The sequence below is a fragment of the Raphanus sativus genome, chromosome 7, assembly GCF_000801105.2.
Source record: "Raphanus sativus cultivar WK10039 chromosome 7, ASM80110v3, whole genome shotgun sequence".
NCBI classification, from domain to species: Eukaryota; Viridiplantae; Streptophyta; class Magnoliopsida; order Brassicales; family Brassicaceae; genus Raphanus; species Raphanus sativus.
The window spans coordinates 13550276-13564755 of NC_079517.1; the positions used below are offsets into that span (position 1 = coordinate 13550276).

Genomic DNA, 14480 nt, shown 5'->3' on the forward strand with positions numbered 1-14480 from the left:
AAGCCTTAAACGCAAAAGAGTATATATCTGCTAGAACTTAAGAGAATAACAACTCACGATATCATCATATATTCATATTGAAATATTTATGCTCTTCTACGGTCTTCTCATTGCTATGTTACTTTTATGTGTATTAGGGCCGTCTCAAATTATTTATAAATTCTCTTAAAAAAATATTAATGATATATTTAACGATGTATTTGAATAGTTTTATAAGAATTTATAGCTTTATTTTTATATATTTAACGTTTTTTTAAATTATCAGCTCTAAATTTAATAATATATTTAAAAGTTTAAAGTTTTATATTATATTTTTTAATCTTATATATTTATTTTTCAAAAAAATTATTTTATTTTTATTTTTCGATTCGGATCTTAATCGACCGCTCCACTTACACGTGATATTAGACGGTCCCGATGTGTATACTCACCATTACTAGATCATCTTTTTTTCTCAACTCCAAAAACTAACCTTTTTTGTCAACACTCCGAAAACTAACCTAATAAAGCAAAACTTGTTCTTTGGGAAATTCATTTATATTATATGGTGTTTAAAAGGTAGGCGTATATGGTACATATTGATATATCTAAACTATTAAAACTGAAGTACAATTAATTATTAAGGCTGACTTTTCCCAAAAAATTACCATCAAATGCCATTACTTCTTAACTTAATAATTAAATTTCGGGCATGCTTTCACCATTACTAACTATCGCTGAAGCTCATTACTTATGATTAACTATAATTATTTGGGCTGAAATATTGATCACATCTTATACTTTAAAAAAAATCCACTTCATATATAGTCCGCATGCACATATCATACAATTATGAGAACGATTTGACTTATTATTATTATCTTTACAAGTTGGATCCGAGACACGAAATATAACTTATGATACCAATTGTGTACATATACAAAAACAAATTATTATAAGAACAATTTTGACTTATTATTATGGTCCTTACGAGTTGACCCAGACACGAAATATAACTTATGATTCCCAACTGTGTACGTATACAAAAAAAAATTATTTCTAGGTTTAGTGGTGTCAACATAATCAAATCCAACCTTTTAGAAATTTAGTAGACTACTTTTTATAATTAACGTACCACAAAATTTGATCCAGTATAAATCATAATTATTCATATCTATATTATTAAAACTAAATTACAAATTAGGTTTATTTTAAAACATGAATAACAATTTTAAAAAAAAAGATATTTGTTTGGAAATTTGGATAGCAATTTAAAAATATGTTTGTTTGGAAACATGAATAACAGTTAAAAAGGTTTGTTTGAAAACATGAACATCATCGCATTATAAAATATATAATTTTGTTTGAAAACATAGATAACAATATATTAATATATTAAGAAAATAATAAATTTATGTTATTAAAAATTGGAAATATATTATATTATGAAAACTATCTATTTGAGCTAACTTTAAAATATACGAAAATGAGTTAATTTAATTATCTAAAATATCATTTGACTAAAATAATTATAAAAAAATTAAAGTTTATACGTATATATATTTCAAATCAAAAAATAATTTAAAGTTGATTTATATCAAAAATTGATTCAAAATATACATATATTCAAAAGTTTATGTTTACTAAAATATTTTCCAATGACCAGTATTAAAAATGTTTATATATAAGAAAATACAATACAAATTCAAATTTCATATTACCAACTTAAATTATGATTTTTATATTTCACATTAAATTTTAAAAATATAATATATGTGATTATTTATATGATAGTACGTATAAAATACTATTAGTTATATGTTTGCTCCAATTTTAAAGGAAACAAATAGATTGTGAATTAGGGGTGGGCGTTCGGGTACTCATTCGGGTTTTGTTAGGATCTGTTTGGATTTTGGTTTTCCGGGGTCAAAGATTTAGTCCCGTTCGAATATTTCTAAATTTTGGTTTGGGTTCATTCGGGTTCGGATAACCCATTTAAATTATTTTTAAAATTCATTATATACTTTAAATTCTCAAAATCTATAAAAAATAATATATTACATATAAATTTAAAAATATATGTCAGAATACCTAAACTTAATATATAAATTGGTTTGATTTAAATATTAGATAGATAATCAATAATTCTTTTAAGTAATTTTGGTGTTTTGAGTATACATTAACAATTTTAGATATTTAAATTTGACTATTTATATATATTTTCAATTATTTAAAAGTACCATATATATTCTGGATGTTTTGATATACATTAAATTTAAAAAATAATATATATAAGCATATAAATTCGGATATCCGAAATACTTCGGTTCGGATCGGATTCGGTTTCACTTCTCTAAATACAAATTTTTGAATAATTTGGATATTTAATCAATTTCGGTTTTGGTTTGGTACTTCATTTTGGATTGAGATCGGTTCGATTTTTTGGATTTAGATTTTTTGACCAACTCTAATATTGACATGAAAAACAAATAAGAACATATTTTATAAAAGAATACATCCGCACGGGCGTGCGGGTCAAAATCTAGTCACGATTAATTTACAAGTACACATAACTTATCGATAAAATACAATCGTTGCGTCCCTTAACAGCGTATGTATACCATGCATACTTCAGAAATATAATTTAAATTAGACGTCGATTAAGAAAGGAACATATTAGAAAAGAAAAAGAAACTTATATCATGCATATTTCTAGTATATTTCGATATGTAAATAATTAGCATTATTAAAGAAATGACAGAAAATTACAGAGGTAGATCCGTAGATACAACAAACAAAACAGTTCAAGAAAACCACAGACGCATCGACCTGGTCCTACATTACATTTCAAGTGAGCCCATGTCTTGTTAGTCCAACCAATTAGATCACTTCCTCTATTCCCTTCTTATCAACATCATTTATAGTTTCCATAATTTCGGATATCTAGTTTCCCAATTACATAAAACGTGACACTTAATTCAGCTAAGTTTACACCCGTTTGGTGAACAAACTAATTAAGGAGGAGCAATCAATCAGTTACTCGAAAACAGAAACGATGAAAGCACACGCGTGTAATATGTATTCTATCCATTATTATATAACATCATAAAGTTGATGACCCAAATAAAATAATAAGTTTAAATACATTATATAAAAAAATAAATTAATCCATTTACGCCTCATACCTTTACATATATCATCAAACTTCCTCTCATTTCTCTACATCAAACTCATTCTCTTTTTATACTCTACACCACCAAGTACCAACAATATATATGAGAACGATGGTAGACTTGGGTAGAGAAAGAAGCAGCCATCTACGAGTCATTAACTCTCCAACCAACGTTGACTGTGCCCGTGAAGTCCGTCTCCGACGAACTCTACGTTCCCTCATCGAGTGCTTAATCCCATACTGTTGTACTTACCAATCTCTTCCCTCCGACCATAACGATACAGTATCTTCCTCTTTCTCCGACAAAACCGGTGCCGTTGTTACCGGAACATTCTTCGGTCACCGTCATGGCCACGTCAGCTTCTGCCTCCAAGACGACACTCACCCGTTCTCTCGGTCGCCTCTCCTCCTACTCGAGCTAGCCGTTCCCACCGCCGCTCTAGCTCGGGAGATGGAGGAGGGCTTTCTCCGAATCGCTCTCCGGAGCAAAAGCAACCGAAGGGATAATATCTTAGACGTGCCGGTTTGGTCTATGTACTGCAACGGAAGGAAAGTTGGGTTCGCCGTGAAGAGAGAGATGACTGAAAGCGACGTCGTGTTTCTTCAGATGATGAAGTCTGTTTCCGTTGGCGCAGGGGTGGTTCCAAACGGCGAGACGTTGTATTTGAGGACGAAGTTTGAGAGAGTCACCGGGTCGAGTGACTCGGAAGCGTTTCATATGGTCAACCCAGAGGGTAGTTATGGACAGGAGCTTAGCATTTTTCTTTTGAGATCGTGATATACTTAAGGCCTGTTCGTTTGGTTGCCGCAGGTTTCTGCGTCGGCGTCAACGTCGGCGTCGGCGTCAGCGGCAGCGTCAAACTCGTTTGGTTGTTGTTCGTTTCGTAGACGTTGACGCAGTCATAGATTGTTGTTCGTTTCGAAGACGCAGATAGTTGACGCTGACGCCGACGCAGGAAACAAATTTGAATGATGTTCGTTTGATAGACGCTGCGGTTATTTTCATTTATTCATTATTTTATTTTAAAAATTGTAAAATTATATTTTAAATAAATAAAATATAGTTTAAATATGTTTATATCCATAAAAATATTATGTTTACTTGGTAATAAATTTTTGTTCAAATATACAAATATAACAATATTTTTGTTATAAAACTAAATCATACATTTACATGAGTTAATATATTAAAATAATAAAATAAAATTTAACTAAATAATTAATCACAGTTAATATATTAATATTTTGAGTATTTTAACTAAATCATTTTCAATGCTAAAACTATGAAATTTAATTTGGGTAAAATCCATAAAATATATATTTAATGTGAAATTTTTAACTGATTTTATTTAATTTAGTTTAGGGATTTTTACATAAACCAAACTTAGTTCAAACAAACAAGAGAGCAAAAAAATATCATATATAGTTATAAATTTTTATAATTGTATTTTAAATAAATAAAATGTAGTTTAAATATATTTACATCTATAAAAATGTTAAAAATCTATAAATTTGTATCTGTTTGTATACTAATCTGTTCTCTTCAATAATGTCAGTCTGATTTGCTTTTTCATTAGAAAAATTTGTATTTTAAATTTGTTTCCATGGGATACACATACACTAAAAAGAAATAGATGAGATTTGAAACAAAATTATGTTCTTTGATACAGATTTTCCAATACAATGACAAGTTTCTTTGTACAACAAGAGAATAATGAAAAAAGATCACATAGTCTGAGCAAGCTGGAGAAGAACAATGGTAGTCTGAGCAAACTTGAGACAATTCAAACATCTAGACTATCACAACAGACCTCGAGCAGCAGTCTGAGCTTGAGAGGGTCTGAGCTTGAGAGTCTGAACTTGAGAGACCTGTAAAAAGATAGAAAAAATATGCAATGAGACTAAATAAACAGTCTGATAGAAGAAGTGCAGAACCAAACGCAAAGACAACACAAGACACCATCACTAGCATCAAACAGTATGATACTCAACAAGAAGCAACCACAACTTACTAAACAAAAAGCAAAAAGAAGAAACAACTTACTTGAGTGGGTCTGAGCTTGGAGAGAGTTTGATATGAGAGAGCCAATACTCGGATGGCTTACCAAGGATGGATCTGCAGCACAGAAAACAGTAACATAAGACACAAGTAAAAAGTTACTAAAGATCACAAGAACAGCAAAGATAACATACGAAACTTCAAGGGAAACACCAAAATAGTATACAAACATTTCTTAAACATTTGTCCATCTTCCTGATCACTAGAAGAAAAAATAAAACAGTCTTAACTCTTACAATAGAGTGAGACCCAAAGCTCTTACAATAGAGTGAGAGACAAAGCTTTAGAACAGAGAATCAGTCTCAAGAAACAGTGTGAGCTTGAGAGAGAGAGAGCTGAGTCTAAGATGGAGAGAGCTCCAGATGCGTCTGTGGAGGAGACGAGGGAGCTCGAGAGGCGTCGTCTGTGGAGGAGAAGAGAAAGCTCGATATGGGTTTGGTCGAAGCTCAAAGAGAGGTCTAAGCTCGAGGACGAAGAGATGAGAGGGCTCGAGGTCTGAGTCTATCAGAGAAGAGAGAGAGAGCTCGAAGTCTTCGTCAATCGGAGAAGAGAGAGAGCTCGAGGTATGTGTCCTGCATCTATCGGAGAAGAGAGCTCGTGGTGGTGGTCTGTGAATGGAAGAGAGAGCTTGTGGTCTGTGAATGGAAGAGGAAGAGAAGAGAAGATATGCTGCGTCAATTGGAGAAGAAGATGCGTCAATTAGGGTTAGGTTTATTGGTAAATATTAAAAAATATTAAGGGCAAAATTGTAAATTACCAGTCTAGCCGCATCATTTATGTCGCGGACGCGAGATTTTTCGGCGTCAGACGCAGGCTTCGGCGTTAGACACAGCGTTAGACGCAGCAGATCGACGCAGGTACCAGCGTCAATCAAACGAACAAGATTTCCGAAAAAGATCGCCGCAGCCGCAGACGCAGGTACCTGCGGCGACCAAACGAACAGCACTTTAGTGCACTTGTGATTATGAAAAAACTAGTCCTTATGATGTTATTTTAATGTACGGTTTGTGCATATTTTAAAACTACGGATGTCAATAGTTTATATATTTCTGTGGTATATTGGATCAGGTAGAAAACCTATTATAAAATCACAACGTTATACACTAATTGGATATCCTCGAAGAATTTTTAAATAACGGTGGAATAAGTTATATATCAACCACCAAAGCGTGGTTGAATAGTAAAATGAACTTGGAAAGATGTTAAACAACTAAACTTCGAAACCTACTATTTTAGATATATTCCACTTGTGTGATCATGCAATATGAATATCTAAACTATATTACGAACAACTAGATTTCATTGATGCTGGTGGACAGATTCCTAAAAAAAATAAAACACTTATGAATTATTAAGAAAACATATACATATATCCTGATTCTACAAAATTAACAGGATATACAAACTAAATAAAATTAATATTTCAAATTTATTTAATTAAATTTTTATACTTCAAAACTGAACTAATCGTGAAATTGAGATATGTGACAAAACTTTATCATGAATATCTCTAAGTATTTTAGTCCTCTCTTTTATTTTCATTTTATGTTTTCATTTATTGGTGAAATATCTATTAGGGGTTTACCAATCCATATAGATAGTATAACAAGTTAAATATGTGGTTAACATTTTACCAAATAAAAAAAAAGTCAAGTATGTGGTATCACCTAATAATTCAATCATATTATGATAAGGAGACTGATCAGCAATCGAAATCATCGCTCAATAATTATGGAATATTGCTTACGACTTGTTACTAAGAGATGATGAAATTGGGTTTAGTGTGTCATTCATTGCTTTTGACTCCTTTCCTGCCATCTTGCTTTTGTAATCTCTTTGAAAGCTGAGAATCATTTAGGGGCCACCGGCGCGTGGGAAGCACGCACAGGCACCTGCGTTAAGGATAAGCTGATCAAGGCGGATACTGAGAGCGATGCCCGACCAAACAACAACCACATGACAGAAGAATCTGACATAGCTTCGGTGTCTACTTCGTTACCGACCCAGCACCCTTCCTTCCTCACCTCTAGTTTTCAAAATAGTAGGGGATTTTGCCTCATTGAAGTTCACTAGGATATTTCCCGCGCTACGCCGCGGTTGAATTTTGTTAAAATCATTTTATACTTATATTTTTTAAATATTATAAAATTAATAAATATTGTTGAAATATTATATCTTACAGATTTGAGAAAATGATCTATATATATATATATATCATTAAAAATGAATATTTTATAACAAATATTTCTACATTTTGAGAAGTTACAATTCTAGAAAATGTTACTAAACTTATAAAATTTATTTTGTTAGCAATGAATAATAAACTATAATAAAAAATGATGAATATTTATATATATAAGAAGCCATGCATATCTAGTAAGACAATGCACTCCTAACTTTGGTTTTACTTTTACATTTTATGTAGTTTTAAAAATAGTAATTCTTCGTTGTGTTTGTTAACAATGGGATTGTTTTCATAAAAGAAAATAATTAAATATTATATTCTAAGGAGTAAAATTTTTGGTTTAATTTATATTAAAACATAAAAATGATATCCCATAAAATAATTTTGAGGCCTAATAGAAAAATTCAAATCAGATATTTTTTTCTCTAAATTATGTGTTCTTTTCTGTGTGATTTTGAATAAATATCATTTCTTAATGTGACGTATATATCTTAAGATCAAATCATAACGTTTCTTTGTAAACATTTAAATTTAGTATATAATAAGAGTATATACATCTTATTGAAATACTTATTGTTAGTTTATATAGACAATATTTGTTGGAGTTAGATAACTCTCGATTTCTGTTTATAATTGTCGTTCACAACGAAAAAATACTTAATTAAATGATTAAGATAGATTTTGAAATCAAAATCTAAGTAATTACCCGAGCGATGCTGCAGTTTTTTTTTTAATTTTTTCTTAAATTTAATATAATTTTAAAAATATTTTGAAAATAAATAAGTACATCAATATCAATTATAAGTTTTCTTATTCTTATATTTACAATCTAACATATATTGTAATTTCTACATTTGTGTATTCGCTTGTTACTAAATACTAAAATCTTAGAGAATAAATTGGTGAAATTTGATGTGATTTAATAGCATGACAAATATTATTGTATAGTAGTTATTATTTTTGACATTACTTTTTGTTAGATTTTGGTATCTTTCTAAAAATGTAGTGTTTATGAAAACTTTTTTTTTAATAAAGGGCATTCTTTACGAAAACTTTTTCTAGAAGAGTTTTTTTTATAGCTAAAATCATTCTCTAATTTTATTATAACAGAGAGAAGAGAGGCTCAATAGTGTTGACATGTCTGATCTAATACACAATTCTATTTTTTTGTTAGTTTCAAAGAATTCAAATGTGCATTTTTTTTTCTTAACAATAGAATGGCCTTTTCAAAAAAAAAAAAACCTTAACAAAGTGAAAGGAAATTCATATCTTTTTGAATTGGAGATTGTTCAAGATCCCTTTATATTTTTAATTGTTGATCTTGTTTCTTTTCATCACTTTAAATGTGCAGTCTATTTTTTAGATGACCCGAGGATAATATTTAACCATCATCATATCTCATTTTATAACTTTCGTATAAAACAATACACGCATCTCTGATCAAACCATAAGCATCCGTCACTACTCAGACCAAGCTTAAAAAAACAACCCATGATTTTTTTTATCCTTTGTCTACTTTACAGGTTTTGGTGCAGACGTTTAGAACCAACTGGAACTATATATGAGAGTTTAATTCTGGTTTCTCAATAACTTCCATGACACCAATCACTATGTCATGAATCTCATTTCTCAACTTTTTGAGTTGTAGCTATTGGTATATATATATTGTGCTACTGTTTTATTGCAGGGATCTATAGTCAAAACTTTTGTTCTCGTTGATGATCACTGAATACTGAACTCCACCTGACCTCTCGACTTGGTTGTTTGAAGCTTGTAAAAGATCTTATCCAGTAATGGTCTTTCTTCTTCTCCAGCTTCACATGTGATTCAAGCAAAAAAAAAAAAAATCAGTACAATCATCATGGTTTGATTGGTTTATGGGAGTTTTCATATAAGTGAAGGAGGACCGAGTTTTCTAATGGCAGGTTCTACTTTCATCCTCACAAGTGTCCCAAACCTTGTGCATTTTGTTCCAAACTGCTATCTTCTCTTCCTCTCTTTGCAAGCTGCAAAATTTCGACAAAGAAAAACATTGAAGGATTAAAGGCTGTTCTGAGATATCCCAAGAAAAAAGGGAGCAAAACATCCAAATTTGAAGCTGTTTGGCAATGCCTAGAAAATTGCAGTCGAGTTGTTCTAGAGATGAGTGTAAGGGATTACCGTGGTTATGAAATGCTACTCTCTCAAATTGAGGTTGGTGATGAATGAGTTGTTGGACAGTTTGACGAAGTATGTGACTGCTACTTAATCTACAAAGAAATATTATGTTTCATTGATTATATGAATTATGTGTAAATCAAGATTAGGCACAGTCTCATCTTGTAGGTTTCTATTTCTACATTTGCTTTATTTTTTTATTAGAAACATAATGCAACACCTACTTTATTAATATTTATGTTTTTCTTGTCTTTGCTATGTATTATGTCTATTTGAAAATCACCATTCTTTTAAGACACTGACATGGGTGTGGTTTCAAAACTTAAAGAGCTCATGAGGAAAACATACCTTAGTAAGCAAACAAAGGTCCGGACCTCTCACTATCTTCTTCACACCATAGGATATCATTTCTTTTTTTTTTCTGCAGCTTGCACTAAGCAACTATATAGGACACAACACTGTCTCTTGCCTCAACCACTAATCTCTTCATCCGTGTCAGTAGCACCGTGTACGCTTTCTCCTTATGCCCTGCAAAATCAAATGGGATAGGAAATCTAGACATCAAAACCCATCATCACTGTCTATGCAACACATCTCTTCCTTTCTGATTCAGAACTTAAACAAAGATAATGGGTAGACCAAGTTCTGTCGTACGTACCAAAGCCTAGATTGGGATTTCATCTGCACGGAAATAGGTAAGACCCGTTTGTTTCCTTCCTGGTACAGAGAACCGAGTTTGAATTGCTCCACGGCACTGGACAGATCCTGGGAAACATTAGCACGCATAAATCAATATATATAGATACATTTTTAAAGAACATATAAGCGTATTTGATAACTACAAACAGACAAAAGCAAAAGCAAATCAGAGGCAAAGCAAAACAGAATAAAAAAAGGTTGAGACTTTCTCTTTTAGATTGCCTCTATCGAGAAGAACCATAGATGCGAGAGGAAGAGAGAGGAGGAGTTGTGAGTATAGATCGAGTTGTGAACGGTGCTCTTCTGTTCTGAGTATAGATGCGAGAGGAGGAGTTGTGTTGATTTCGCTATGAAATCAACCGATCGTCGTTGGCCTTGATAAATCAAAGCGAAGGTTATGGAACCGATAGATCGAAGAAGGTCAAATTGAAAAAGGGGAGATTGAATGAAGTTTCTGATTGCACGAGAGCGACAATGTCGAAGAAGAGAGCGTAGAAAGATTTCTGAGGTGGAGAAACAAAATGTTCTGAGTGGTTTAAAAAGTTTTTTCATTTATTGACATGTCACTCCCACATGATTCTAAAAGTCTGAGGTGTCAAGAGCAGGAAAGAACCTTGTGTTATTACTGTGTGGATTATTTTTTTTTCGTTTTTTCTCTTTAACTATTACTATTTGACCTCCATATATTGTATTTTAAAACATCTTATTAATCATTTAAAAGAAATATAATATAAAAAGACACAAATATGATCAAACAACACAAATATAAAAATTAAATTTCTAAAAAAATATAAAACAAAAAAAAATATAAGATAAATTTAAGATTTATCAAAAACCAAATATTTTTTGTTTTTGTTTTTTTTCTATTCAGAAAACAGAATAAACCTACACATATCAATACTATTAAAACATGAACATGACCTATTAATATATGTGTGATCCAACTATTTTAATAGTATTGATTAAAACATCTTATTGATCATTTAAAAGAAATATAATATAAAAAGACACAAATATGATTAAACAACACAAATATAAAAATTAAATTTCTAAAAAAAATATAAAACAAAAAATAAATCCGCCCTTAGAAGGGCGGATCATAATCTAGTTGTATTTTATGGTGGCCTGGTTATGAAAAAAATTGTTTTAAAAGTTGATAAACCAAGTTTCGACCACTCTTTACAAAAAAGAATCCATGCCGTGGGCGATGCACAATGTTTTACTTCAAAATCTCAAAAATGTAGTACTCCATATATAAATAGAATGTAGTTATGCAATTAAAAATCACTTTTTAAAACTTTAAACAAGATCCGTTGATATAACTTTGTAAAATTTGTTACTAGATAGGAATAACCAATCTATAAATCATATTTTAATCAAAAAACTCTATATGATACAGTATATGCACGCATGGGCAGACCAAACAAAGAAATCGGAAGCCCATTTCTTTGTCAAAATTTTTTTTATCCCGTTCCTCTCAGAATCTCCCCTGTATACACGTATGCAGTATACAGTGTGCAGCCTAACTAAAATTTATGGATATTTCGTGGTTCTATGTCACGAGAAACCATTCATGGAATCATGTGGTATCATTTCTAAATCAATCTATATATACATGGTGATAATTGATACGTATGTCAAGATAAAGAACCAAACTTAGGTTTACCCTAAATTTATCTCATTCTCTAAAATCAATTAAAGTGTCATATATATTATTAAATAAAAAATATAAAATTCAAAAAAATAACTAAAATAGAAAATAACGTCAATTTTAACGATGCTAATACATCTAGTTAAACCCTAATCTCTAAATATTAAATTCTAAACCTAAACTCTATACCCTAAACCCATATCCTAAACTTTAAATCCAAACCATATACTCTAAACCCAAATCATAAACCTTATACCGAAGCCATATATCCTAAACTCAAACCATATACCCTATATTCTATAGTCAAATCTTAGATCTTAAACCTAAACCGTAAGTCTAAACCCAAACCCTATAACATCTAAGTTTAGGTTTTGTGTTTAGGGTTTCCGGTTTGGGTTTAGAGTATATGATTTCGGTTTAGGATATATGGTTTCGATTTAATGTTTAAGATTTGAGTTTAGGGTATACAGTTTGGTTTTAGGTTAATGGTATAGAGTTTGAGTTTAAGGTACATGTTTAGGTTTATGATTTAGAGTCTGATTTAAAATTTAAAATTTAGGATTTAGAGTTTAGCTGACGGTGTTAACATCGTTAAAATTGACGTTATTATTTTTCAGTTATTTTAAGTGAATTTAATATTTTTTATTTAATTTTACACATGACATTTTAACTGGTTTTGGAGAGGAGGTAAAATTTAAAGCTTCTTTTTAGGGTGAATCTAAGAGCACCATTATCTCCATCTCTTAAATGGGTTCTTAAGAGGTGGGGTCCACATTTTTTAAAAAACTATCCTTTCTCATTTCTTCTGCAAAAAACAAGTTTGTTGAATTCTTATATTGTTTGCGAGTCTTACTGACACATGGCGATCTACGATTTATTAGTTTTTTTTTTAATTATGACAAAAACAAAAAATAAAAACGGGTTTAAGGGTTAATGTTGTTCTAATTGTTCCAAGATAAAAACCTGTTAGATTCGTTTACAAAAAAAAATATAAGATATTTGTGATGGTTAACTATAATTGACGTCTCAAAGCAAAACTTCTGCCTTGAGTTTTCCAATCCTAAAACTTGTCATCCGACTACTAGACCATCGTGATGTAGTTAATATATACACCCATGTCTCGTAAAATGACAGATGCATGCAGAAATCGTGACATCCAGCAAAGGTTCTGAGGCTCTGATTGATTGATATGTTTTTTTGCCCCCCTTTGGTGATTTTTCATCCTCGCCTTCTCAATTATAGATCAAATAAATCTTATAAATAATCATTTATAGCAATTGAAAACAAGAGAAGTAGACGACTAACAGAAATAATGAAGATATGGAGATGCACACGAGGTTAAGTTTTAGTTCTAAATCATTGACATAATGGCTCCATCACCATTCCTTCTTTGGTATGGTCTCACGTGCACTCTCAACCCCCACGGTTCCCTCTTTTAAAATGGTATTTATAAAAATATTTTTTTTTGCTCGTGGTTCTTTAAGATCAATCAGAAAATATATCAGAACAACATTATATTGTTCATCCTTAGCTACATTACTCATGATAATGTTGGCAAACTAAAAATCAATTGAAAGACCAAATAATTCTCTATAACTTTATATGCATATTGACATATTTTAGTATTTGAAACTATCAGGGTTTGCCTAATTTGATAATGGGGAATTGATGTTTTTGATTGGAGAACATATCATGTGGCCTCTGGTCTTCATCACTTGTTAGTATGATAGTTGCACGTTTAAAAAAAAAGCGACTAGTTTTACAAAAAAAAAAAAAAAAAAAAAAGCGACTATAAAGTTTTAGATTAAAATAATGTGACCTTAAAAAATTGGTTATGATCTAGTGGTACTGATAAATCTCCAAATTACTAGTTGAACTTTACAAGAAACAATTGAGTTGCTAATTGCAAGTATGGTGTGAGAAAGACAGTGGTTGATTAAAGCCCAAATTAGATAAACGGGCTGATGTTTAGTTGGATTGAAACAATTGGGTCCATTTTGTGTTTGCTGTTTTTATACATCGATGTTTTTGTTTGGTCGGGTTGCTAACACACACAACCTACCTGTTATCCGGGTTTAAGAAGCCCAAAAGGAAGAAAAAAATATTAGTCATCATTACTACAATATTAAAAGCCCAAGGCGCCACAAGACTTGGTCAAAAGCGCACCATATGGCGAGCGCCTTGCCTTGCGGAATAAACATTGCCTCAGAGATCTTTGGCGTTAGGACCCTCGCCATGATGCGCCTTGTGCCTTGGCGTAAAAGGGGTTCGCCTTCTAACACACAGGTCTAGACACAAAAGATAGATTTGGTTTGAAATGGACTAATAAAACCATTATTTAGAGTGATTATATGTAGAAATTTAATAGAAATAGGATCTTATTAGATTCCTCCATTGTTACCGTTATAAGATTTCCAACTAAAACTCATCTTGAATCTAGTTGCAATTATTGTTGTGACATGCTCAGCTTCTGCCTTAAAATGTGTGTTTTACGAAATGACATGGTCAAATCTCAATGGACTCAAGATGTTCCTGCTAAATTTCCTCACATCTTTGAATAATATAACCAAGTTTAACA

At 31.2% G+C, this 14480-nt stretch overlaps 1 protein-coding gene and 1 long non-coding RNA gene across 3 annotated transcripts; one reads left to right on the forward strand and one right to left on the reverse strand.

The window, feature by feature from the left end:
* Nucleotides 1-3095: 3095 nt before the first annotated feature.
* Nucleotides 3096-4223, forward strand: LOC108816208 (protein MIZU-KUSSEI 1). Its single transcript, XM_018588778.2, has one exon. It carries the CDS (start codon nucleotides 3255-3257, stop codon nucleotides 3927-3929), a length of 675 nt encoding a protein of 224 aa, XP_018444280.1. The 5' UTR covers nucleotides 3096-3254; the 3' UTR covers nucleotides 3930-4223.
* A 549-nt stretch (nucleotides 4224-4772) lies between these two features.
* Nucleotides 4773-6062, reverse strand: LOC108816639 (uncharacterized). Of its 2 annotated transcripts, none has more exons than XR_001943894.2 (4): nucleotides 5968-6062; nucleotides 5473-5879; nucleotides 5196-5267; nucleotides 4773-5020 (listed from the first exon to the last, which is right to left on the reverse strand). It is a non-coding gene; the product is annotated as an uncharacterized LOC108816639 (long non-coding RNA). The 2 variants fall into 2 exon arrangements; XR_001943895.2 differs by having other exon boundaries at nucleotides 5447-5879.
* Nucleotides 6063-14480: the final 8418 nt, after the last annotated feature.

Bases quoted from the DNA above. Each gene is read 5' to 3' on its own strand.
- LOC108816208 (XM_018588778.2), top strand. From the start codon at position 3,255: ATGAGAACGATGGTAGACTTGGGTAGAGAAAGAAGCAGCCATCTACGA.